General features: G+C 42.6%; 1 protein-coding gene across 1 annotated transcript in view; it reads right to left on the bottom strand.

The window, feature by feature from the left end:
- PTPRM (protein tyrosine phosphatase receptor type M) overlaps positions 1 to 23,700 on the bottom strand; it is a 794,802-nt gene that overhangs the window by 465,175 nt on the left and 305,927 nt on the right. The window contains 1 exon segment of the mRNA XM_032595357.1: positions 789 to 867. Within this exon segment, the coding sequence (XP_032451248.1) occupies positions 789 to 867 (79 nt within the window).

Here is a 23,700-nt window from a genome sequence, read left to right as displayed (position 1 = left end):
ACTCCTGGAGCCTAGATCCATGTTCCCCGTGATTCTATTTGCCACCAATTCCCTTTCTATGCAAAGCTTTTCTGCTTTAATCAGCTACATCTGTTTCTGCTGCTGGTGGAATATGAACCTTAGAGATGGAGGGGGCAGCAGCTCGTCCCTGTGACACCCCCCTCCCCCCAAGGAGAGACAAGGGAGAAACGGGACTGGCTATGTGCCATATTTTATTGATTTAAGGACAACAGCTCAGACATAAATATGACAGCCTGTTAATAGCTGTTCATACTGAGCGGTAAAAGGAAAAGTGTGTGTTTGTCACCCATGGGACTTTTTTAAAGTATTAATTTTTAAAAGATGAGGACCAGACTATTTCTGGGGTCCCCAAATGGTTTAGGTAGATTTCTTGCATTTGACGGGTCCCAGGCCTTTTTGGAGCCATATTGTTTAAAAGTATACAAGTAATGCACTAGACATAGAAACAAAATGCACAGATTCTCAATGTTTAACCTTGTGCTACCATTTAAAAGGGAAATCTAAAAATCTTTGCAAGGATATCTGAGTCGACCAAAGTGGCCCATTAGCCTCCAGTCCTGATCGTCATTTCAGAGGCGCTTAGATACAATTAATGACACACAAAATGGATGTTTTTGGACTTCTGGGCTGGCAAAGCAATGCCTAAAGACTTGTCGGGGAACACGTTTCGCATCACGTCTCCTCAGGTTTTAGTGTCTTCTCTTAATCTGGAGCATAAAAGTGCCCCCAACATTGAACCCAAATGTGCAAGAGTTGAGGCAACTTACTACATGGATGTCCTAACACCTTCACTTCATCAATAGCGAGGTAGCCTTGATGTCCAGAAGTTATCACTTCAAAAATCACCTGGAAAATTAAGCAAGATTTATATTATTCACACATTTGGTCAGAGTTTTACCAAGTGTGCTGACACATAAGACACATAGTCTGTCTGTCTGTCTTTCTTTCTTTCTTTCTTTCTTTCTTTTTCTTTCTTTTCCTTCCTTCCTTCCTTCCTTCCTTCCTTCCATCCATCCATCCATCTATCCATCCACCCATGCTTCCAACAAATATTAGTGGAGCACCTAATATCTGCCAGTCAACATTTCAGGTTCTAAGATGAAAAAGATAAATAAGACACAAACCCAGTTTTCAGGGGGGTTATTGAGAAGGGATGGGACAGACAGCATCCCACATCAAGGATTCACCTCATAAGGGAGGTAATACCACAGTTAAGAGCCAATGTTTAGAAGACAGAGGCTTAAAATTATTTACCAGAGACAATGTTAAGATTTAAATTGCTTTGGGGTGCCTGGGTGGCTCAGTTGGTTAAGCGTCCAACTTCGGCTCAGGTCATGATCTCGCGGTCTGTGAGTTCAAGCCCCACGTCGGGCTCTGGGCTGACAGCTCAGAGACTGGAGCCTGTTTCGGATTCTGTGTCTCCCCTTCTCTCTGACCCTCCCCCGTTCATGCTCTCTGTCTCAGAAGTAAACATTAAAAAAAAATTTTTTTAAAGATTTAAATTGCTTTAAGATAGCACATTTTCTGGTCAACTCCTTTGAGGGGATTCTATGACTACACTGAACCGTGTGGGGCCCTAGGTTTTATACATCTAAAATGAAAAAACCACTGTAAGTGCTGTGAAAAAAAAAAAAGTACAGGGTATTAGAGTAACATGTACCAAGAGGACCTCCCATAAGGAGGTAGCACTTCAGCTAAGATCTGAATATGAGTGAAGAAAGACAGTAAGGCTTCTTCCAGGGTATGTGCAAAGGCCCTGAGCTGGACATGACCAGAACCATGAAGAGGAGCACTGGGACCTATAGCTATAAAGATAAGCTGTGACTGGGTTACAGAAGCTCTACTCACAGAGCAGAGATTCAAAAGAAGACACTATATTAATAATATAAAGATGCTTGGGCCCCTGGGTGGCTCAGTCAGTTAAGCATCCATTTCGGCTCAGGTGATGATCTCACAGTCCGTGGGATCGGGCCCCGCATCAGGCTCTGCACTGACAGCACAGAACCTGCTTGGGATTCTTTTCCCCTCTCTCTCTGTCCTCCTCCCTCCCCCCTCTCAAAAATAAATAAATAAGCATCAAAAATAACACCATTAAGAGGTTACACCCACTGAAATTCAGATGGCAGAGGTATGAATTAAGAGGACAATGATACAAAAATCTCTATAGTAGTCAGACCAAGAGGTCTTTGGCAACTTTTTGATTGTGGGAAAGGTGAGGCAAGAAAAGAAGGGCAACATGCTCTTAAGTTTTCAGAACGAATGACATTTTTGAGATGGTAGAACCACTTCAGAGAAATTGAGGCTAAAGGAGAAAGAAAGAACTGGTAAGAAGCTATCGATGTTCTTACTACGATTGTTTAAAGTTGTCTGTTGTCAGCCTCTGATTAAAAAGGTCGCATGACATCACTTAAACCTCCATTTACACATACCTGCATCAGCAAAGAAACCGTGGCTCATGCAAGGTACATATGCTAAGTCTTAAAACATCCCAGTAACTGCACTTCTTGGGAAAATTAAAATTTTTATTCTCATAAAAACCAATACAAAATGAGAAGCTTTATTCATAGTAACCAAAAACTGGACACAGCCCAGATGCAGTCAAATGGTACGTGATAAAACAGACTGTGGTACATCCGCAGCATGGAATACTACTCAACAATAACAAGGAAATAACTACTGATGCACCCAAAACTTGGATGAATCTAATAATGCTGATGAGTCCATGTATGTAACATTGTGTAAGGTAACAGTTTTTGAAGGGAGGGCAGATTAGTGGTTGCCAGGGCTGAGGGATGGTGGGAGAAGGGATGGGAGAGTCGTCACAAAAGGACAATGTGAGTAATCCCTGTGATGCTGTGACCTTTAAGGTCTTCACTGTGGTGGCAGATGCAGAAACCTACTTAGGCAATAAAACTGTATATAGTTCAGGGGCGCCTGTGTCCAACTTCAGCTCGGGTCATGATCTCACAGCTCATGAGTTTGAGCCCTACATCAGGCTCTGTGCTGTCAGTGCAGAGCCTGCTTCGGATCCTCTGTCTCCCTCCCTCCCTCCCTCCCTCCCTCCCTCCCTCCCTCTCTCTCTCTCTCTCTCTCCCCCCACGCTCCCTCTCTGCCCCTCCCCCACTCAAACGTGTGCTCTTTCTCTCTCAAAAATAAACATTATAAGTAACTGTACAGCTTATAGCAGCTTTATTTCCAATAGCTAAAACATGGAAGCCACCAAGTATCCATTGACAGATGAATGGATAAGCAAAACGGGGTAAATACATACAATGGAGTATTAATCCTACAAATGAAGGAAATTCCTGTACATGTTATGACATGGAGAAACCTGGAGAACATTATGCGAGGTGAAATGAGTCGGCCGCAGAAGGACAGATACCGTAAGATCCCACGTACGAGTTACCTGGAAGTAGACAGGAAGTAGAATGGTAGTTGTCAGGGCTGGGAGAGAGGGATGGGAAGTGACTGTTTCGTGGGTGCACAAGCGGAAAAGAGTTCTGGAGATGGATGGTGGTGTTGGCTGCACAACATCAAGAAGGTATTTAATACCCCTGACCTATACACTTCAACATGATTAAAATGATAAATTTTGTTACTTGCATTTTACTAAAACGTGAAAAAATGTACAGAACTACACACACATGCATGTCCAAGTCCATGTAAAAGAAGAAATCTGGAAAAGCTCTGTAGATTTCAACAATGTCACTATCCTGGTTGTGATGTCATACTTTTGGTTTGCAAAATGTTACCATTGGAGGAAACTGGGTACTACGTATACAGGAATCTGTATCATTTCTTGTTGTTGTTTTTTTTCATAAAAATTTGTAATGTTTATTATTTATTTTTGAGAGAGAGAGATAGACACAGCATGAGCAGGGGAGGGGCAGAGATGGAGGGAGACACAGAATCCGAAGCAGGATCCACGCTCCGAACTGTCAGCACCGAGCCCAGCACGGGGCTCAAACTCACGGACCACGAGACCACGATCCGAGCTGAAGTCGGACGCTTAACTAACTGACTGAGCCATCCAGGAGCCCCATGTATTATTTCTTGTTATCGCATCTGATTCCACAATGATCTCCACAAAAATTTCAACTTAAATGAAGTAACTGTAAATTACACAGGATGTGTTACATACACTGAATAGCTACCACTCCATTCTCTTATTTGTTAGTTCTTGTGAAAATTCTTTAAGGAAGAACTAAGAGATTCAGATAAAAGATAATTGTTAAAAACTCAGTCTTTCTGATTCCGGACATCATGTATCATGCTGTTTTTGCTACTACACATTGCCTGAACAAACACTTCCACCCTACGACTGCATTATTTATGTGTGTGCGATGGATGTGAAAATGGAGAAAGCCATCAGCAGAGCCCAAAATGGAAAGGCTCGAGGGGCTCCCTAGACAAGAAGTCATCCCAGAAACACCCGCGAGACTAGACGACACTGGGCTACAATGCCAACGCACTGAAATACAAAACACACGGGAGAGGAGAGGCCCAAAGTAGAACAGAAATGAAATAAAACGTTGTCCTGTTCGTAAGTGTATCTTTTTTCCACTGATGACCCGGAGAGAGGCAGAGATGCATGCACATTATTACAATGGGATCTGGCCTACTTCTCTCTGTGCTAAAGTCTAGACGACAGTCGAGGGAACAAAAAGCAGATGAACACTGAGAGCAAGTAGGGGAGAAAGCCCTCCGGACGCCCTCAAAGCTGGGCCCCTGCGAAATGGTCCTATCCTGCCTGGCAGGAGGCAGCAACAGCAGGCAGTACTGAAGCAGCCAGCTGCTCTGCTCAGAACGGCCACTGCACAGACCAATGTCCCTGACCATCAGCTACCCAAGAACTCCATGGCTCTGGTCACGAAAAGGCTATTTTGAAAGCCCAAACCAGAAATATTCATCCATGGGCACCTAGGTGGCTCATTTGGTTGACTGACTTTGGCTCAGGTCATGAACCCACAGCTCATGGGTTCAAGACCCACACAGGGCTCTGTGCTGACAGCTCGGAGCCTGGAGCCTGCTTCCGATTCCGTGTCTCCCTCTCTCTCTGCCCCTCCCCGGCTCACACTCTGTGTCTTTCCCTCAAAAACAAATAAAAAATTTTTAAAAACTAAAAAAAAAGAACTGCTCATCCAGCCTTCCCTTCTCCCAGCTAATCCCCCTTCCCTCTTCCCTCCCTCCCTCTCACTCATTCATGTCTCCACTGAGTGTCCTTTTTACTCCAGGCACTGGCATAAGTACTGTGATAAGCACCATGAACAGAACAGATGCAAAAATGTCCTTCTTACCAAAAACTGTATTTTCGCATTATCAACTATAAGAGTTGAAGCTTCTTATAAAAAGAGAATGATCTGTATTTTTAAAGGGATATGTTAACTCTCAGAATAGAATGTACATGTAAAACATGCTCATGTGGATCTATTTTTGAAGTTTATGTGCTAAAATTTAATGCACAATATTTCATTTAAACCAATACAGCACCATGGCCCTAAGAAAGGAAGGAGGAGAAGAAATTAGACATCTCGATAAGTCACCCTAAAACTTCTGAATCTGGTTTCTCACCCATCACTTCAATAGAATTTATGATGACCCTCAAAAGTTTTACACTCAATGATTCGGAGTCTTACTGTCCAACTATTAATAGGATATTTACTGTAAGCTCTGAGAGGGATCCAAAAAAAAAACCAAACTAGACAATTTTATGGAATTCAAGCTTTAGTTCCACAAAAAATAAGGAACACAGACAAGAACAAGACAGGAGCCAACTAACAGGTGGGAACAATAAGGGGCTATTAGGACTGTGATCTTTCTCCACCATAGAACTGTCACCTCCTCATTACCAAACCAACCAGGATGCCTCGGATCCAGCCAAGGCAACCTTCCACCCAATTTTTCAGCCTGCTCGTTAAACTCACAGCTGCCCCAGAAAGGACTTACAAGTGTCTCTGCTAGACCCGAGGCGGTGAGTGAGTGTTCAGCAGCAAGCGAGATTCCCGGCAAGACGACTTGCCAGGGGAGGCCACAACAAAAGAATCTTTGGCTTATTTCTGAAAGTTTATTTGCCCCCCTTGGTCTTCTAGCTGGAGTACCACAAAGCATCCAAGTGCAAATATACCAAGAGAACAATGGACTTCTCCTTTCAGTTAATTAGAAATTCTGGAAGGTAAACTTCTAAAACTTGGCAGGTTCCCACACTGACTTAATAGTGTCTCTAAAAATAACCTTCATAGGGGGCGCCTGGGTGGCTCAGTTGGTTAAGACTCTGACTTCGGCTCAGGTTATGATCACCAGAACACCATTCCCAAGTTTGAGCCCCACTTTGGGCCGTGTGCTGACAGCTCAGAGCCTGGAGCCTGCTTTGGATTCTGTGTCTCCCTCTGTCTCTGCCCTCCCTGCTCACACTCTGTCTCTCTCTCTCTCTCTCTCTAAAAAATAAACATTAAAAAAATTAAAAAAGGAAAAAAAAACAGATTCACTCTGTGGTTTCTGACAAACAAGAGGGTTCAAACACACAGCTAAACACCCAAGGCCTCTTTTAAATAGGTTTCTTAAAAACAGACTTTAGAATCTCATGAAAAGGTTTCCTTGTCTTGAAGTCTTGCTACCTGGCAAGTTTTCCATTTTGTACTTTTTTTCTAACCAGTGCCCTTACCAAGAAACCTTCAAAAGCAAAAATATTTTTGTCTGTTTTTGTTAAATAAGGAAGCATGCTATTGAAAGTACAGGTATAGCTCTAGTGAAGTATAACAAGTGTAGGCAGAACCCAGAAGGAGTCCCTGGGATGTCTGAAGATGCCAGCACACTGGGCCAAAAAGACTGAGGTCCAAGGAAGGAAGCGACATGAGAAGGCCAATGGTGCCACTGGAAAAGGAAGTAAGAGAGGCGGGTACAGCTGTGCCCACGCTTACTTTTATCAAACACAACAAACTACCTTGACAATCTCTATTATAAGTGAGGTTTGGGTCTCTTTAAGAAACACACAAAGCCTTTTCTTTTTGAAAAAATTAAAAAAAAAAACTTTATATACTGTGCATGTCTATGTCCCAAGTATCTTCTGTGCATATTATATAATTTTCCCCAGTCACCCATACAAGGTAAGTAAGTACATTCCCTTTTAGAGATGGGGAGGCTGACTCAGAAAGTAATTAAGTAATTTTTCTGAGGTTACAAAATTAGTATATTGCAGAGTCAGGGTGTAATTCTAGGTCTATTTTACTTTGCAGTCTGGACACTTCCTGTTACTGAATGCCTTAACTAGCAGGCATGGGAGACTACATATATGTAGAATATACACACATATACATATGCCTAACCTATACATACATACATACATGCCTCTCTCTACACACACACACACACGCGCACACACACACACACACATACTACATAATCATGCATTCACACACACATAAATATATACATCTTTAATGTGTGTGTGTGTGTGTGTGTGTTCTAAAATTTTTACTTCCAGATTTAAGTAAGGAATCTTGTAATCATCTATTTGACCTAGAAATGTAGATGCAAGGAATGGTTATAAGACATAGCTTTAACAACATAAATCTTAAGACCGAGGTCAGCAAACTATAGTCAACAGGCCAAATCGGCCCAACCTAGTAAGGATGGTTTTTATAGTCTTCAACTGTGGGTGAAAGTCAAAAGAAGAATAATATTTAGCAATACATGAGAATTATGTGAAATAGAAATTTCTGTGTCCACAAATAAAGTTTTACCGTAACACAGTCATGCTCATTCAATTGTGTATCGTCTATGGCAACTTCACACAAAAACAGCAGAGTTGAGTAGATGCCACAGAGACCATCTGGCCCACAAGGCCTGAAATATTTACAACTACCCAACTTCCGGATTTAAGAGAAAACTTTCCCGCTTGGCTCCCCAATAACTGCCATTACCCTGGATAACAAGAAAACATGCATCAATGCATGCTTGTCATGGACTGCAACACAACGCATAGCTTGTCACAGCACAACACAACGTGCCCTGCACTTTGTGTGGGAGCAATGCATTCCAGCTGTGTGGCAAGGGAGAAACCCTCTCCTGGCTTGACTTGCTTCAACTGTATTACATGGGTATTGATTTCAATGCCCACTCAAGCTGATAGTACCATTTCAATTATTTATTTATTCATCATTTATCTATTTATTTTTAACAGGGGCTGGGAACACGAGTGGGGGAGAGAGGGAGAGCGGGATAAAGAGAGTGAGAGAGGGAGAGAGAATCTTAAGCAGTCTCCCCTCTCAGCACAGAGCCTGACCCAGGGCTCAATCCCAAGATCCTGGGATCATGATCTGAGCTGAAACCAAGAGTTGGACGTTCAACTGACTGAGCCACCCAGGCGTACTCATTACCAATTTTTTTTTTAAAAAGCGTAATTGCAATATACCAAAACAAGACCACAGACACTGATTAAGGGGCACCTGGGTGGCTCAGGTGGTTGGGCATCCGACTTTGGCTCAGGTCATGATCCCACAGCTCATGAGTTCGAGCCCCGTGTCGGGCCCTTTGCTGACAGCTCAGAGCCTGGAGTCTGCTTCAGATTCTATGTCCCTCTCTCTCTCTGTCCCTCCTCTGGTCATGCGCACGTGCTCTCTTGCTCTCTCTTTCTCTCTCTCTCTCAAGAATAAACATTAATGGGGCGCCTGGGTGGCTCAGTCGGTTGAGCGTCTAACTTCGGCTCAGGTCACAATCTCATAGTTTGTGAGTTCAAGCCCCATGTCGGGCTCTGTGCTGACAGCTTAGAGCCTGGAGCCTGCTTCGGATTCTGTGTCTCCCTCTCTCTCTGCCCCTAACCCACTCGCATTCTGTCTCTGTCTCTCAAAAATACATAAACATTAAGAAAAAAATTTTAAAAAAAAGAATAAACATTAAACAAATTTTTAAAATTGATTACTTTATAGACCTCAAAACACTGAATAAAAAATTAAATCAAACTAAAAATAAAATAAAACCCAACTATTTTAGCAGTCAAATCTTCTACAAAGCAACTGAACTACTGAGAATGTAGAACACTTTCGTATTAAAACCTGACCCTCAGCATTCTATACAATGTTCTTTGGCATGAGCTATATTTTGGTGAAATGTCTTTGTATTTACTGAGATACATACAATTTTAGGAAAAATGTCTTTTCCATCTAAACTGTGATTATTTGAAAAGCTGAAAGCTAAAGTGGTTGATCACAAAGTCATCCTAGCTTATTCTGGAAGAATTTTACCAGCACACAGTATTTAATCTTATATCTCTGTCCTCCTCTTTTTTGGATTTGGTTGGACAAAAAATATAATTAATCCCCTTTATTTGCAGATTCTGTACTTGTGAATTTGCCTACTCATGAATTTATTTAAAACCCCCAAATCAATACTTGCAAAGCTTTCTTGGTCATTTGTGGATATGCACACAGTGACAAAAATTTGAATAGCTCAAGCCCCACATCCCAGCTGAGGTCAGTCAAGGCAATGCTCTGCTTTTTGATTCGGTTCTCACACCATAAACAAGTGTCCTTGTCCCAATCTACTTAGTGCCACTTTTTTCATATTTTTGTGCCTTTTATTGGTGATGTTGCTATTTATAACGGTGCCCAAGCGCAGTGCTGAGGGGTCGTCTAGCATTCCTATGCACACAAGGCTTAAGCTGACTTACCGTGAAAATACATGTGTTAGGGAACTTTCATCTGGGCATAAGTCATCATTTTGGCTGTTCAGTGTTAAAAACCAACAATGAGGAGCACCTGGGTGGCTCAGTTGGTTAAGCGTCCGACTTCGGCTCAGGTCATGATCTCACGGTTTGTGAGTTCGAGCCCCACGTCAGGCTCTGTGCTGACAGCTCAGAGCCCGGAGCTTGCTTTGGATTCTGTGTCTCCCTCTCTCTCTGCCCCTTCCCTGCTCATGCTCTGCCTCTGTCTCAAAAATAAATAAAACATTAAAAAAATTTTTTTTAAAAACCCAACAATGTACGTTAAGTAAGGAGTCTTTAACAGAAAGACTCCTAAAACAAGGTTATGTGTTGATCAGTTGATGCAAATGCTGTGACCAGAGGGTCTCAGGACTAATCCCTTATTTCCCATGGAAGCAACCAAGAGTTCAGTGTTCACTAATTCAGTACTCACTCACTGTGACTTCACAGAACATAACAACCATGAATGGAAATCAACTGCATTAGTGTGCCTGGATTCACATCGTGCCCTCATTTCTATTAACATACTCGGGCACAGGAAGGACAAAATGCTCATTTTTACCGATGCTTCCCAAATGGTAAAGAAATGTAGATGTAAGAAATGGGATGTAAAGAAATGTAGAATAAAGAGAATCGATATCCGTTCAATACCTCAACAAATAACCTCTCAGGAGACATGGTGTTGGATCCCCATTGTTTTTGGAGCCTTTGGGAAAAGCCATTTGCTCTCAGGTAGGAAACTGTCAGTTAAACCACTAACTAAGGCTCTTTCACTGGCTCATGAAAAGCCATCCTGGAGGGTGGCCTGCGAGGGGCTTGACATGAGGCTATCCTTCAGATGCCTTCCAAACAAGAGACGAAAGCAGTTTAACACCGCAGCCTCCCCTATCCTCCCTGCTTCAGTGAAGGGCAAAATTAGATTTCCATGCTGCCACTTTTCCTTGCTATGTGTGAGCAAAGAAAAGGGGTTTGCTTACCAACACAAACACTCACCACAGAAAATGTGTTGGTGCAAGCCATTTGTCAATTCCCCAGGACAAATGGGATGAAACACCGTACGTCTGTCCTCCCACCCAAAACCTGGGAGATCCTTTCTGTCTTCGATTTAAATAAAAAGCAAAGGTGGACCATACTCATTCACTAAAACATACATAATAAAACTCTCCATAACGACAAAGAGCCAAAGCCAAACTGCAACGTATGTGACCTTAAAAAATCAGGAACAAAATAGTGAAATACTTGTTTATATGGACATATTATCAGAGTAAAGTAAAAGCCCACTTTCCCAAAGTTAAAGGTATTCAAAGGACAGCAGGGGTCTCACTGGAGTGAATTATTGGGGGCTTTGTCATGCTAATTTAAGTCATTCTTACATGACTTCATCTGCTTTTCAACCAATAAACATGGCTTTCCTCACTTTTTGTTTTCCCTTTCACATTTAAAAAGAACTAGTGTTCTTTTCAAATCTTTTCTAATCATAGCTCAAGTACTCATTCTATAAAACAAGATGTGGAAGAAAACTAAGGTTGAGGGGGAAAAATAGGAAAGTTATAAGGAAAAGGGCAAGATGAACAAGAAGCAACAGACCACAAAGAAGTTTGAGATGGGGACCCAGAACAAGTACCTATCCTTGATCATCAAATCATAAGTACAAGTTGAGAATGAAACAGAGATATGGTAAGTTTTGAACACACGTGAATTGATACACTTCTCAAATGCAGCTCTAGGTCCTTACTAAAGTGACAGCCAAGTGTGCTCCCACTGATTTCTTGTAACACACTGTTCATCTTTAAGCAAAAAATGCAGAGGACAGGGACCTCCAATAAAGGCAGCAGAGTAGGAGGACCATAAGGTCACTTTGTCCCACAGATACAACTAGATAACACCCTCATCAGTATAAATATCCCAGAAAACAGAAGACTGGCAGAACAGACATTCCACAGCTACATATAAAGAAGAGGACACACAAGAGGTAGGAAGGATGGAGGGGGGTGTTGCTAAACACACCATCATCATGCTCTCTACGTGCAAGGTGCAATGTATCCACCCCTGTAAAACCCTCCATATCCACCTTGCTGGGGAGAAGTGGATTGTTAATGCCTGAGCCTGCTACCACCCCAGCTGCCAGCACCCTAGGGTTTTCCAAACTCTTCTCTCCTGAACTATCTGCTCCTCTTGGGGCCAGTTTACTTGAGTTTGTTTGGGAACAATGTGGGCGCACCCAGCTAGGAGCTGTGCTTCCAGCTGTTCAATTTCCTGGGGATTCCTCCGGTGGGGTGGGAGGAGTTGGCCAGGGCGGCCACGAGGGCTCACCCATTCTTTCCTGAGTTAGGGGCTGTGACAGGTGGATAACAGTTTTTGGCAAGCCAGCCAGGAAGGGCATGCAGCTTCAGAGCGTGATTGTCTTCACAGACTCCTGACCAGGCAGGTGCCTCGGCCCCTGCCGCTGCTTAGACTGCCTTGGAGGGGTAGAAAAGGTAAAGTCCCAGCAGCTGTTGGGGCCACTTGCAGGGAAAGGTCCCTATCCTACCCTTGCTGACCGGTATTCTGCTTCATGTGCGGTTCGAAAAGAGAAATAAGTTTGGGAAGCACTGAGCTTCAGTATTCTGGGTAAGTTGCAGCAGTACTGATCAGTTTCCCATTCCTATTTGGGAGCGAAACTGTCTAACACTTGGTACCCAGTGGTGCAAAAACGTGGTTATAAGTCTAGGAGTCCCAACTTCATCTCACCAAGGAATTTGGCTCCCCTATGCAGGAATACGGAAGAGTACTCTGTTTGGTTCGGTTTCTTTCACTTCCCATTCCTTCCTTTCTTCTCTTTTGGGGGTGGGAAATGCTACTTCCATCCCCCCTGACAGTCCCTTGTGGTGCGCTTTGGCGGCACGGTCCACATATAGCTATAAGCCGATGAGTAGGAAGATGATTTTCTTACTGCATCACTGCATGGCTCACGTACGTACATACTAGAATCAGAAAAAAGATCGGCCTTTGAGTGGGTCTGAAAATTACCATACTATCCTCCAATTAGAATTATTTTGTCAAAGATCTGGGAAATGAAATGACATTCTTATATGTTCAGGCTTTTATGCTGGTAGGTAACAGAGATTCAGCACATAAAGCTCATGATGCAAAGAAAGGTTAAAGTGTGTGAGGACAGCAGGTCAAATGAGGAAAAAGAGAATGAGGAACAGACCTTGTTACAATCTTTGGACCCCTGCCCTGGAATTCTACCTACCCCAAATGTGGATGGAGCCCCCTCTGCCCTAGTTTCTCCTCCTCCTACTTATACCCTCAAGGGGCAAGAATGGCCCTCCCTTTTAAGACCTGCTAAGACACCAAATGTGGTCAGGAGACCCCCCAATATGAAACAGGACGTTTCCTTTGCAGCCTTATCCCGTAGGGATGAATCCCCAGAGATAGTCTGCCAGATATTATTGGACATACAGTCCTTTCTCTACTTCAGACCTTTTAAATTGGAAAAATTCAAACCATACTTGTAGAGAGGATCCTCAGAAAACGTCTGAAATCGTTAGCCACTATTTTTGTCATTGATAAGCCTCCTTAGGCAGATATGCAGACCCTTTTTTAAAAATTTATTTATTTTGAGAGAGAGAGAGAGTGAGTGAGCATGAGTTGGGAGGGGCAGAGAGAGAGGGAGACACAGAATCCCCAAGCAGAGTCCGCATTATCAGTGCAGAGCCCGACGCGGGGCTCGAACTCACGGCCATGAGATCATGACCTGAGCTGATATCAAGACTTGGACGCTTAACTGACTGAACCACCCAGGTACCCCAGATACGCAGACTCTTAAGTATTCTATAGACAATGAGCAACCCACAGTGACTGATTAATAAAGCCCATGAGGAGGCTCAGCATCTGACTCATGAAAATCCAGGTATTACCCCCTTACCAGCAGGGGCAATCCTGGTGGCCAAACCTGGCTGGGACCCGAATGTTGCTGAAGGAATGGTTCTTCTGAACCATTGCTAAGATATATGTTTACGGAACTAAAGTGAAGGGTCCCAAAGCAAAAATGTCTTAATAAAGTCAAGGAAATTCAACAGAAATTAAATGCTGATCCATCTGAGTTTCTGGAGAGGATTTATCAAGCCTATCAAAAATACTCCCAGTGGGGGCGCCTGGGTGGCGCAGTCGGTTAAGCGTCCGACTTCAGCCAGGTCACGATCTCGCGGTCCGGGAGTTCGAGCCCCGCGTCAGGCTCTGGGCTGATGGCTCGGAGCCTGGAGCCTGTTTCCGATTCTGTGTCTCCCTCTCTCTCTGCCCCTCCCCCGTTCATGCTCTGTCTCTCTCTGTCCCCCAAAAATAAATAAACGTTGAAAAAAAAAATTTAAAAAAAAAAAAAATATTCCCAGTGAGGATCCTGGGGCTTTTGAAAATCTGAAAATGGTTAATTCGACCTTTATGGGACGAAGTGCCCCTAATATAGGAAAGAAGCTGCAAAAGGTCGAGGGAGCGGTAGGTGTGAACTCTTCTTAGCTGGTGCACATTGCTTTTAAGGTGTTTAGCTTTAGGGAGGAAAAGCATATGAAACAAGGAAGTCCATTTCTCACAGCCCATAGTCAATGGGAAAAAATGGAGAAAATGAACCATACTTTGAAAAGGACCATCACAAAGCTGTGTCAAGAAACTCATTTAACATGAGATAGGGTACTGCCGCTTGCCTTCTCTGCATGAGGGCACCTCAAGGTGGGCTTGGATTGAGCGCCTATGAAATTGGATACGGGAGACCATTCCTGGCCTCTTGAGTTTCGCCCCCTCTACCCAGAAGGGGGCCAAAGAAAAATTAAACAAAATTTAACGCTTGAACCAAATATTAACCATGATTCATTAGTTTACTTCCACTAGGACGGCCTTCTTGCTGCAAGAACCACTGCACCCGTCTCAACCTGAGGATAAGATCTTATTAAAGACTTGGAATGAACATGGACCTGACCAAGAATTAACTGAAAAATGGACTGGACCTTATGATGTCCTACTTGTCCCCCATTCCCCTTGAAATGGGACAAAGTGAAGCTATGGATACATCACACTAGAGTTAAATGGTGCCCGTACAATGATAAGAAGTGGAACCTGGGTGGCTCAGTCGGTTAAGCGTCCAGCTTCGGCTCAGGTCATGACATCACGGTTCATGAGTTCAAGCCCCGCATCAGGCTCTGGGCTGACAATTCAGAGCCTGGAACCTGCTTCAGATTCCGTGTCTCCCTCTCTCTCTGCCCCTGCCCTGCTCAAGTTCTCTCTCTCTCTCTCTCTCTCTCTCTCTCTCACTCTCTCTCTCTCTCTCTCAAAAATAAATAAACATTAGGGAAAAAAAAGAAAAGGAGAAGACAGAAGAGATCACCAAGCTGTTCCACTGGGAAAGTCACCCTATTCAAGACTTAAAATATCTCTTTAGAGAAAAGAACCCATAACAACATGTTTCTTCTGTGCTCTGTATGAACCATGTCATCTTTCTCCCTAGGTTGGAAAAATAATGGACTAGTTGGGGTAACCCAGTCAACTACATGTGCTGTCAATTGTTGGATGTGTCTAAAAGCCCAATCAGTATTGGACCATGGAGACCCGTTGGTCCCCCCTGTTTACAATACCTCAGGAGTCCATGAACGCAACTGGTTTCCAATCGTTAAGGCCTGGACAATAATGTATAGGGTTAGAATAGTTAGAGTTTTCTCAAGATGATCTAAAGGTACCCCCATGTCTTACAGTCCCTCTAATTAATGTACTAAAGGAAGTAATTTTCAAAGGACAAAACCGGGAGTATACTTCCCAATTAGATACCACATGAAGGACCAACTCCCTATGTGTAAACAACGCTGTGTTTCTTTTCCAGCTATGGATGACATTCACAGCCAGGGTCGGCTGGGCAGAGGCTGGATGGGACAAGTTGCCCTTTGGGTGAGCCGATTCTCCCACCTTTTGTCATCGTGCTCTGGCTGGATTTGTTTTTATTTGAAAATTAAATGGAGTCCCCTGGGCCATAGACTGTGTTACAAATTCTTCTACCATTATACATTATCTTCTGGCCACCTTGGTGACTGCCTTCTCCTTTCATCCTGCTCAAGAAACTTAAGCATTGGGCCAGTTCCCCACAGGTATTTACCAGACTAGATCATGACCTCCCAGGCAACATCCCTGATGGAGATGAATACTTCCTTGGCTATACATTGTTGCCATGGTGGCAGGTGGGGGGAAGGTTGCTGTGCATCATCATGTGCTTTACGACTTGTCCCAGATTCTAACCACCATGGCTAATGATCATAAATCATCAGATTCCCGGGGCGCCTGGGTGGCGCAGTCGGTTAAGCGTCCGACTTCAGCCAGGTCACGATCTCGCGGTCCGCGAGTTCGAGCCCCGCGTCAGGCTCCGGGCTGATGGCTCGGAGCCTGGAGCCTGTTTCCGATTCTGTGTCTCCCTCTCACTCTGCCCCTCCCCCGTTCATGCTCTGTCTCTCTCTGTCCCAAAAATAAATAAACATTGAAAAAAAAAATTAAAAAAAAAAAATCATCAGATTCCCGTACTAAAGTCATCCTGGATAACTGTATATCCTAGCTGAGCAAGGGGGAATTTATGTCATTGTTCATCCATCGTGCTGTGCCTATATTAATGCTTCATCAGAGGTGGAAACAAGCATCAAGAAAATTAGACAGCAAGGTACATGGTTACAATAACCATGGGCCAGCACACCCTTTCCTTGGATGGAATAGGGGAAAGAATCAGAGATTGTTTTTCACGTTGATTTTCATGGATACCGACAGGTGTAGAATCTGTCCTCAAAGAAATAATCAAAATGGGCTTGACCACTGTACTCTCAAGTAGCAGGGTTCTATTTGGGATTCAGACTTCCTGTGATGTGTACCTATTGCTACATTCTTTCAATTCACACTCTTTAACGAGTCAGAAACAATTAACACAGAAACAGGTACATTTCTTCCACTGAAACAAAAACAAAACCAAAACCAAAAACACTTCATCTCCCCTATCCGGCAGGAAGTAGCCAGTTGGAGAATGGCGGTCATACTCCCATAAAAATGGAAGGAAATATTGACGGTGGAGATCTGTTAGCAAGCCCTCTTGCTTAACTTTAGATCCCAACAGTTAAACCCAGAAACAGACCTCCTGACTCATGCTCTAACTGAATCCCACTGTTCTTATTTTTTTTAATTTATATTATTTTTTGATTCCAGTATAATTAACATACATTGTTATATTAGTTTCAGGTGTACATTATAGTGAGTGATTCAAAAATCTGATATATTACTCATGTTAAGTGTACCTCTTCATTCCCCTCACCTATTGCACCCATCCCTACACTGACTCCTCCTTTGGCAACCACCAGTTTGTTCTCTATAGTTAAGAGTCTGCTTTTTTAATTAAATGAATACCAATTCGACATATTAATGAAATCATATAGTATTTGTCTTTCTCTGACTTACTTTACTTTGCTTAGCGTTATACCCTCTTGATTCACCCATGTTGTTGCAAATGGCAAGATTTCATTCTTTTTGAAGGACAAGTAATATTCCAGTATGTATGTGTGTGTGTGTGTGTGTGTGTATACACATATACATATACATATAAATATACATATACTTCCCACATTTAGCGCAGAGCCTAATGCAGGGCTCAAACCCACAAGTGAGATCATGACCTGAGCTGAAACCAAGAGTCAGATGCTTAACTGAGCCACCCAAGTGCCCCTTCTGTTTATTTTTTAATTAGATTATTTGCTTTTTGTGTGTGTTGGGTTGTATACTTTTTTTTTAAAATAGGTTTTGGATATTAACCTCTTATTGGAGATATATATATATATATATATATATATATATATATATTTTTATATATGCATGCCACATCTTCTTTATCCATTCATCAACGGATGGACACTTGGGTTGCTTCTGTATCTTGGCTATTGTAACTAATGCTGCAATAAACATAGAGGTGCATATATCTTTATGAATTAGTTTTTTGTTTGTTTCTTTTGTGTAAATACCTGGCAGTGTAATTACTGGACTGTATGGTCATTCTATTTTTAATTTTTTAAGGAAACTACATACTGTTCTCTACAGTGACTATATCATTCTATATTTCCACCAACAGTGCACGAGGGTTCCTTTTTCTCCACATCATCGCCAACACTCGTTGTTTCTTGTGTTTTTGATCTTAGCCATTCTGACAGGTGGGTCTGATTTGCATTTCCCTGATGGATGGTGGTGATGTTGAGCATCTTTTCATATGTCTGTTGGCTATCTGAATATCTTCTTTGGAGGAACGTCTCTTCATGTCTCCTGCTCATTTTTTTTAAAAGTTTATTTATTTTGAGAGAGAGAGAGAGAGAGAGAGGGAGCAGGGTAGGAGAAGGACAGAGAGAGAATCCCAAGCAGACTCCACACTTAGCACAGAGCCTAATGTAGGGCTCAAACCCATGAGTGAGATCATGACCTGACCTGAAACCAAGAGTCAGATGCTTAACTGACTGAGCCACCCAGGTGCCCCTTGTTTATTTTTTTAATTAGATTATTTGGTGTGTGTGTGTGTGTGTGTGTGTGTGTGTGTGTGTGTGAGAGAGAGAGAGAGAGAGAGAGAGAGAGAGAGAGAGAGTTGTGTAAGTTTTTAATATATTTCTGATATTAACCTCTTATTGGATATATCACTTGCAATTATCTTCTCCCAATTCAGTACATTGTCTTTGGGTTTATTTTTGTTGTTGTTGTTTCTTTCCTTTGCTGTGCAAATTTTATTTATTTTTGCTTTTGTTTCCTTTGTCTTGGGAGACAGATCTAAAAAAATGTTTTTATGGCCAATGTAAGGGAAATCATTGTCTGTGCTCTCTTCTATGACTTTTATGGTTTTAGGTCTCACATTTAGGTCCTTAATCCATTTTGAATTTATTTTTGTGACTGGTGTAAGAAAGTGATCTCAGGTTCATTTTTTTGCATGTAGCTGTCCAGTTTTCCCAACACCATTTGTTGAAGAGACTTTTTTCCTATTGCATATTCTTGCCTCCTTCGTCAAAGATTAACTGACCATATAATCATGGGTTGTTTTTGTTTTTGTTTTTCTGGGATTTCTATTCTTTTCTATTGATCGATGTGTCTATTTTTGTGCCAGTACCATACTGTTTTGATTACTACAGCTTTGTAGCATAACTTGAAATCTGGGATTATGATAACTCCAGCTTTGGTTTTCTTTTTCAAGATTGCTTTGGCTGTTTGGGGTCTTTTGTAGTTCCACACAAATTTTATGATTGTTTGTTCTAGTTCTGAAAAATGCTGTTGCCATTTTGATAGGGACTGCATTAAATCTGTAGATTGCTGAGGGCAATATGGACATTTTAACAATATTAATTCTTCCAATCCAAGAGCACAGAATCCTAGTCTCATTTTTTTATCTATTTTCTTTCTCCTGTTCAGTTTGATTGCCTTCCTTTCCAGTTCACTGATGTGTTCTTCTGCTTCCTCTAGTCTACCATTTATTCCTTCTACATATTTTTAATTTCAGTTATTGATTTCTTCAGCTCTGATTGGTTCTTTTTTATATTTTCTATCCCCTTGTTGAGGGTCTTACTGAATTTCACCACTCCTTTCTCAAAGAGAGAGTATACCCAGTGAGTATCTTTAAGATCATTACTTGAAATTTTCTCTATCAGGCATACCACTTATCTCCATTTCATTTAGCTGTCTTGCAATTTTGTCCTGTTCTTTCATTTGGGAGATGTTTCTCTGACTCCTCATTTTGTCCAACTCTGTGTCTGTTTTCAGAAAGTCAGCTATGTCTCCTGTTCTTGAAAATAGTGGCTTTATAAAAAAGAAGCCCTGTAGTGCTCTTCAGTGCAATATCCCCTGTTCACCAGAACCTGGCACATTAGGAACGTCTCCTATTTGTGTTGCGTGTGCCCTACTGCTGCGACTGAGCTGCGTTTGTTTTCAGTCCAGTCATCTGCAATGGCTTTCTTTGCCTGCTGTGGGCAGGGTTTGGTGTCTGCTTTGTTAAGGGGCCAGTCTGGGGCCTCCTCGGACTTGAGTCGGGTCAGACCAGACGTTTGCCAGAGCTACAGTTGTACCAAATGCCAAGGTGTTCTCCCCTGCACTGTCCCCTGAAAGGATTTCATTGGTGGGCAGGACCTGCAGTCAAACCACGTCTGCCCTTGGCCCACTGCTGGGGCCACGGCTGAATTGGTGTGTGTCTGGTTATCTTCCCCTCTCCCCAGGTCAGGAATCACTTTGGAGTGGCATGAGCCCCTGCCAGGGCTACCTGCACAATGCCATGCTTATGGCATTGCTTAGGATGGACTCCTGCCAAGGGCAGGTTAGAGGGAGAATGCAAGAGTCCACAGGAGAACGCAAGGGTGGGGCACACGGTGCTAGCAAGGTTTGTGCAAGGGTGCTTTTGGGAGACCGGAGCCAATTTGCAGAACTCTGTTTTTGTTGTGCTCTTCTCCACAGTTAGCTATGGAGAGCCTGTTCTGCCAGTTGTCAAGTCATTTTCTGGGTTATTTACACTAATTTAGGTTTTATTCAGCTGTATCCATACGACATGGTGAGCTTAGAATCCTCCTACTCCACCATCTTCCCCAGAATCGACTTCTTTTGGTCTACCCTACTCTTCTTATTTCTTATCAAACTTTTTTGAGGCACTGACGAAAACATTTTGCAATGACTGGAATATTCCAACTGCCAGACCAGAAAAACCTTGATAGTAGCAGAATGCTAGAAAACCACATCCCACCTGTCCCCTTCCTTGGCCACGATCACACACTGAACACATACCGACCCCCACCCGTGATCACATGCTCTTTCCCTGCTCTCTTGCATGTAGCCCCAGATTTCCTCCCTGTAAAACTCTAGGTGTCCGTCTTGTGAGCAGATAGGTGCGTTGTTAAGGTTTGAGCCTGCCACTCCCCCAGGACGCCAGCCCCTGAACTAAATTTCTCCCTTTCTCTTTTCCAAGTCTTTGTCTCTTGAGTTATTGGCTTCTCTCGTAAGGAGTTTATCCAAGTTTGTCGGGCAACAGTGCTGGCAAACCCAGCCAGGGACTATGTTCTCAATTTGTCCAGCCCCTTCGGGGTTTCCTGGGATAGAGCAGCTGGCCACAGCAGTGCTCCAGCGCTCACCCATTCATTTCCTGAGTTAGTGTCTGTGACAGATCGATGAGTAACATGTGCAATAAACGTAGATAGAGCCGATGCTACTCAGAGTCACTTTCTGCGACTTTCTAGCAAAATAAGTGGGCTGAAGGCAAACACAGCAAATAATCCAAGGCAGCTGGGTAGGAAACAGAGGTTGGAGTTCAGTGTGAAAAAGATGAAATGATCCAGTCATTCCTACTCCCTCAGCTCCTCATTTACCAGGAAAGATGTCTGACTGGTAAAGGGCCAATCTTGGATTAGCCTCTCCCAAAGTGCAAGATACTTTGTGTCCTCACTGCACAGAGAATTTAGAGCTGGTCTTAGATGGAATCCATGCATCATCTTCTCCCAGGACCCTTCAGTATATCTCAGAATTTGTTTTAACTGGGAGGCTCTAGACAAACAGTAGGACTGTCATCAATCTGACTTGGTCCCCACATTACCTCTTGTCACCACCCATCTGCCCCCACCCCAACCCCTTTATTGAGAGGCATGGGGAAGGGGACTTCAAAGCCATCTATGCTTTTTTTTTTCTCTTCAAAGCAACCATTTGTCTTAAAGATCACTGCTTTCGTTGCCTCTGACTGGATTCATTATCACTGTATTCTAAAAGTAGGGAGAAGGTGGTGAGTAGGTGATTCCCCAGGCATCTCTGGGTGCAGGCAGGGGTTAGGAACCCCGAGAAATCAATACATAGCCTCCAGAAATTTGAAGGGTGGGAAAGAGAAGACAGAAGAGAAAGATACAGAATCAAAGGGAAATCCTTCCCCACCCCCTTCTCTCTCTCTCTCTCTCTCTCTCTGTTTTTTTCATTAGCACAATAAAGCAAGAGGGTGCTTGTGAGAGGAAAATACTATTCTTAACATGGCAGGAAGTCAATGTCTAAATCAAAGGAAATGGTCCTCCAGCCCAGGTGCCCTCATGAAAGCAGGTAGCCGGCAGTCCTTACCTGCTGCCACCCAACACAGGAGCACGTTGCAAGTAGCAGCAATGAGGACAAACAGTAATTAAGAAATTAAATATGTGTTAATCACCAAATACTTGACAATTCATGTTTTCATGAACAGCAATTAACCTACAATTAGCTGTATTCCATGCAGCTTACCATTGTGATCTGTACCTGTAGAATACTACTCTCCTATAAATAGGAAAAGGCACATGGAATGAGCGCTATGGTGAGAATATTTTGCTAGGAAACATTTTGAAACTCTATAAACACCTAGTAAAGATAATGTTAGGGGAAAGACTAGGAAAGCAAGGGATGCCCACGGAAATTTACTGTTTAGCAAAAGGAAAAAGGGCAGCTGTGTCTAGTTTTAGCGAAAACCTCCCCAAAACTCAGACTCTGACCAAGTTGAGAAATGACTAGTACGGAGTGGCCAAAGCCCAGTGAGAAATGGGCATTCTTGACAACAAGGAGAGTAAAGGACGGGACAGAGGGAAGGAGCCCAGTGGAGCAGTTCCCAAGACGGTCATCTGGAGCATGGGACAGATTCCAGAGCAGGCTGATACCAGGAACACTCAGGAAGCCTCACCTTGCATTTTTGTATGACAGCAAGTTCTGGAATGTTCTGGGGGAAAGAAACCTGGTTCATTTTATTTCACCTAGTTTCATGGAAGGATTTGTTCCTGTAACACTTCTTCTTTGAGTACCTTCTGCCATTCCACTTAACACATGTAAGGAGTGACTTAGCAGGAGAAAGCACTCAAATATTAGCTGTTTCCGTTTTTCTGTCTACCACAATTCTTAATCTCAACAAACTACCACCATTTATGGAAAGGCTAGCACATCCTCAATGTGCTCTTCCATTCATCTTCACTCCCTGCACAGTCTTTATATTGAGTCTCATCATTAGTGAGGTTCTAAAAGTTTAAGTCACTTGCCCAAACTTACAAGTAAACAGGGCTGATATTCAAATGCAGTTCTGTTTGACCCAAAGCATACGTTCTTTTACTACACTCTATGATGCTGCCCATTCCTAAGCACTATGAAATTCCTTTAAAAGTTAATTCATCGATCTTAACTCATTATATCAAAACTACTTAATACTATGAAATTCCTTTAAAAGTTAATTCATCGATCTTAACTCCTTATATCAAAACTACTTAATACTATGAAATTCCTTTAAAAGTTAATTCATCAATCTTAACTCATTATATCAAAACTACTTAATACAGTGGGAAAAAAGCAACTTTTAGAAATAAAGTGCTGTAGGAATATAAAATATTTTAATATGCTAACATTTCAAGTATATGTTCACTTTATACTAACGTTTTAGATCTCTGTAACGTATTCCTGCAGCCTAAATTCTCTAACATAGAAGTGATGTCTGGGGAAAGCTGATCCCTGTGCACTGAGAGAGGGTCTCTCAGGGGGTACCCCTTTCTTCAGAAAAGATAGGGTACTATCTTGTCCTCAGCTTTTGGGCCCAGAAATGGCCTATCTGTACCCTAAGAATGCATTATTTGGATACTGACTCTTACAAACCATGTACATAAGCAAACTGTCAGACACATGCATGTACACGACATCAGAAAAATATTTCTCATACTTTGCGATTAAAAACATAATACAGTTGACTCCTGAACAACACAGGTATGACCTGTGTGAGTCTGCTTACACCTGCATTTTTTTCAATAACTATGAAACAGCACTACAAACATACTTCCTTTCTAAAGTGAAATCCTGCACTCTGAAAACTAGAAGACACTGATGAAAAAAATTGAAGATGCCCCAAACAAATGGAAAGATATCCCATGCTCATGGATTGTTGGAATTAATATTGTTAAAATGTCCTTATTACCCAAAGCAGTCTACAGATCAATGCAGTCCTTATC

This window comes from Lynx canadensis, chromosome D3 (assembly GCF_007474595.2).
Source record: "Lynx canadensis isolate LIC74 chromosome D3, mLynCan4.pri.v2, whole genome shotgun sequence".
NCBI classification, from domain to species: Eukaryota; Metazoa; Chordata; class Mammalia; order Carnivora; family Felidae; genus Lynx; species Lynx canadensis.
The sequence above is the reverse complement of the archived record's forward strand: the minus strand, read 5'-3'. Positions and strand labels throughout refer to the sequence as shown.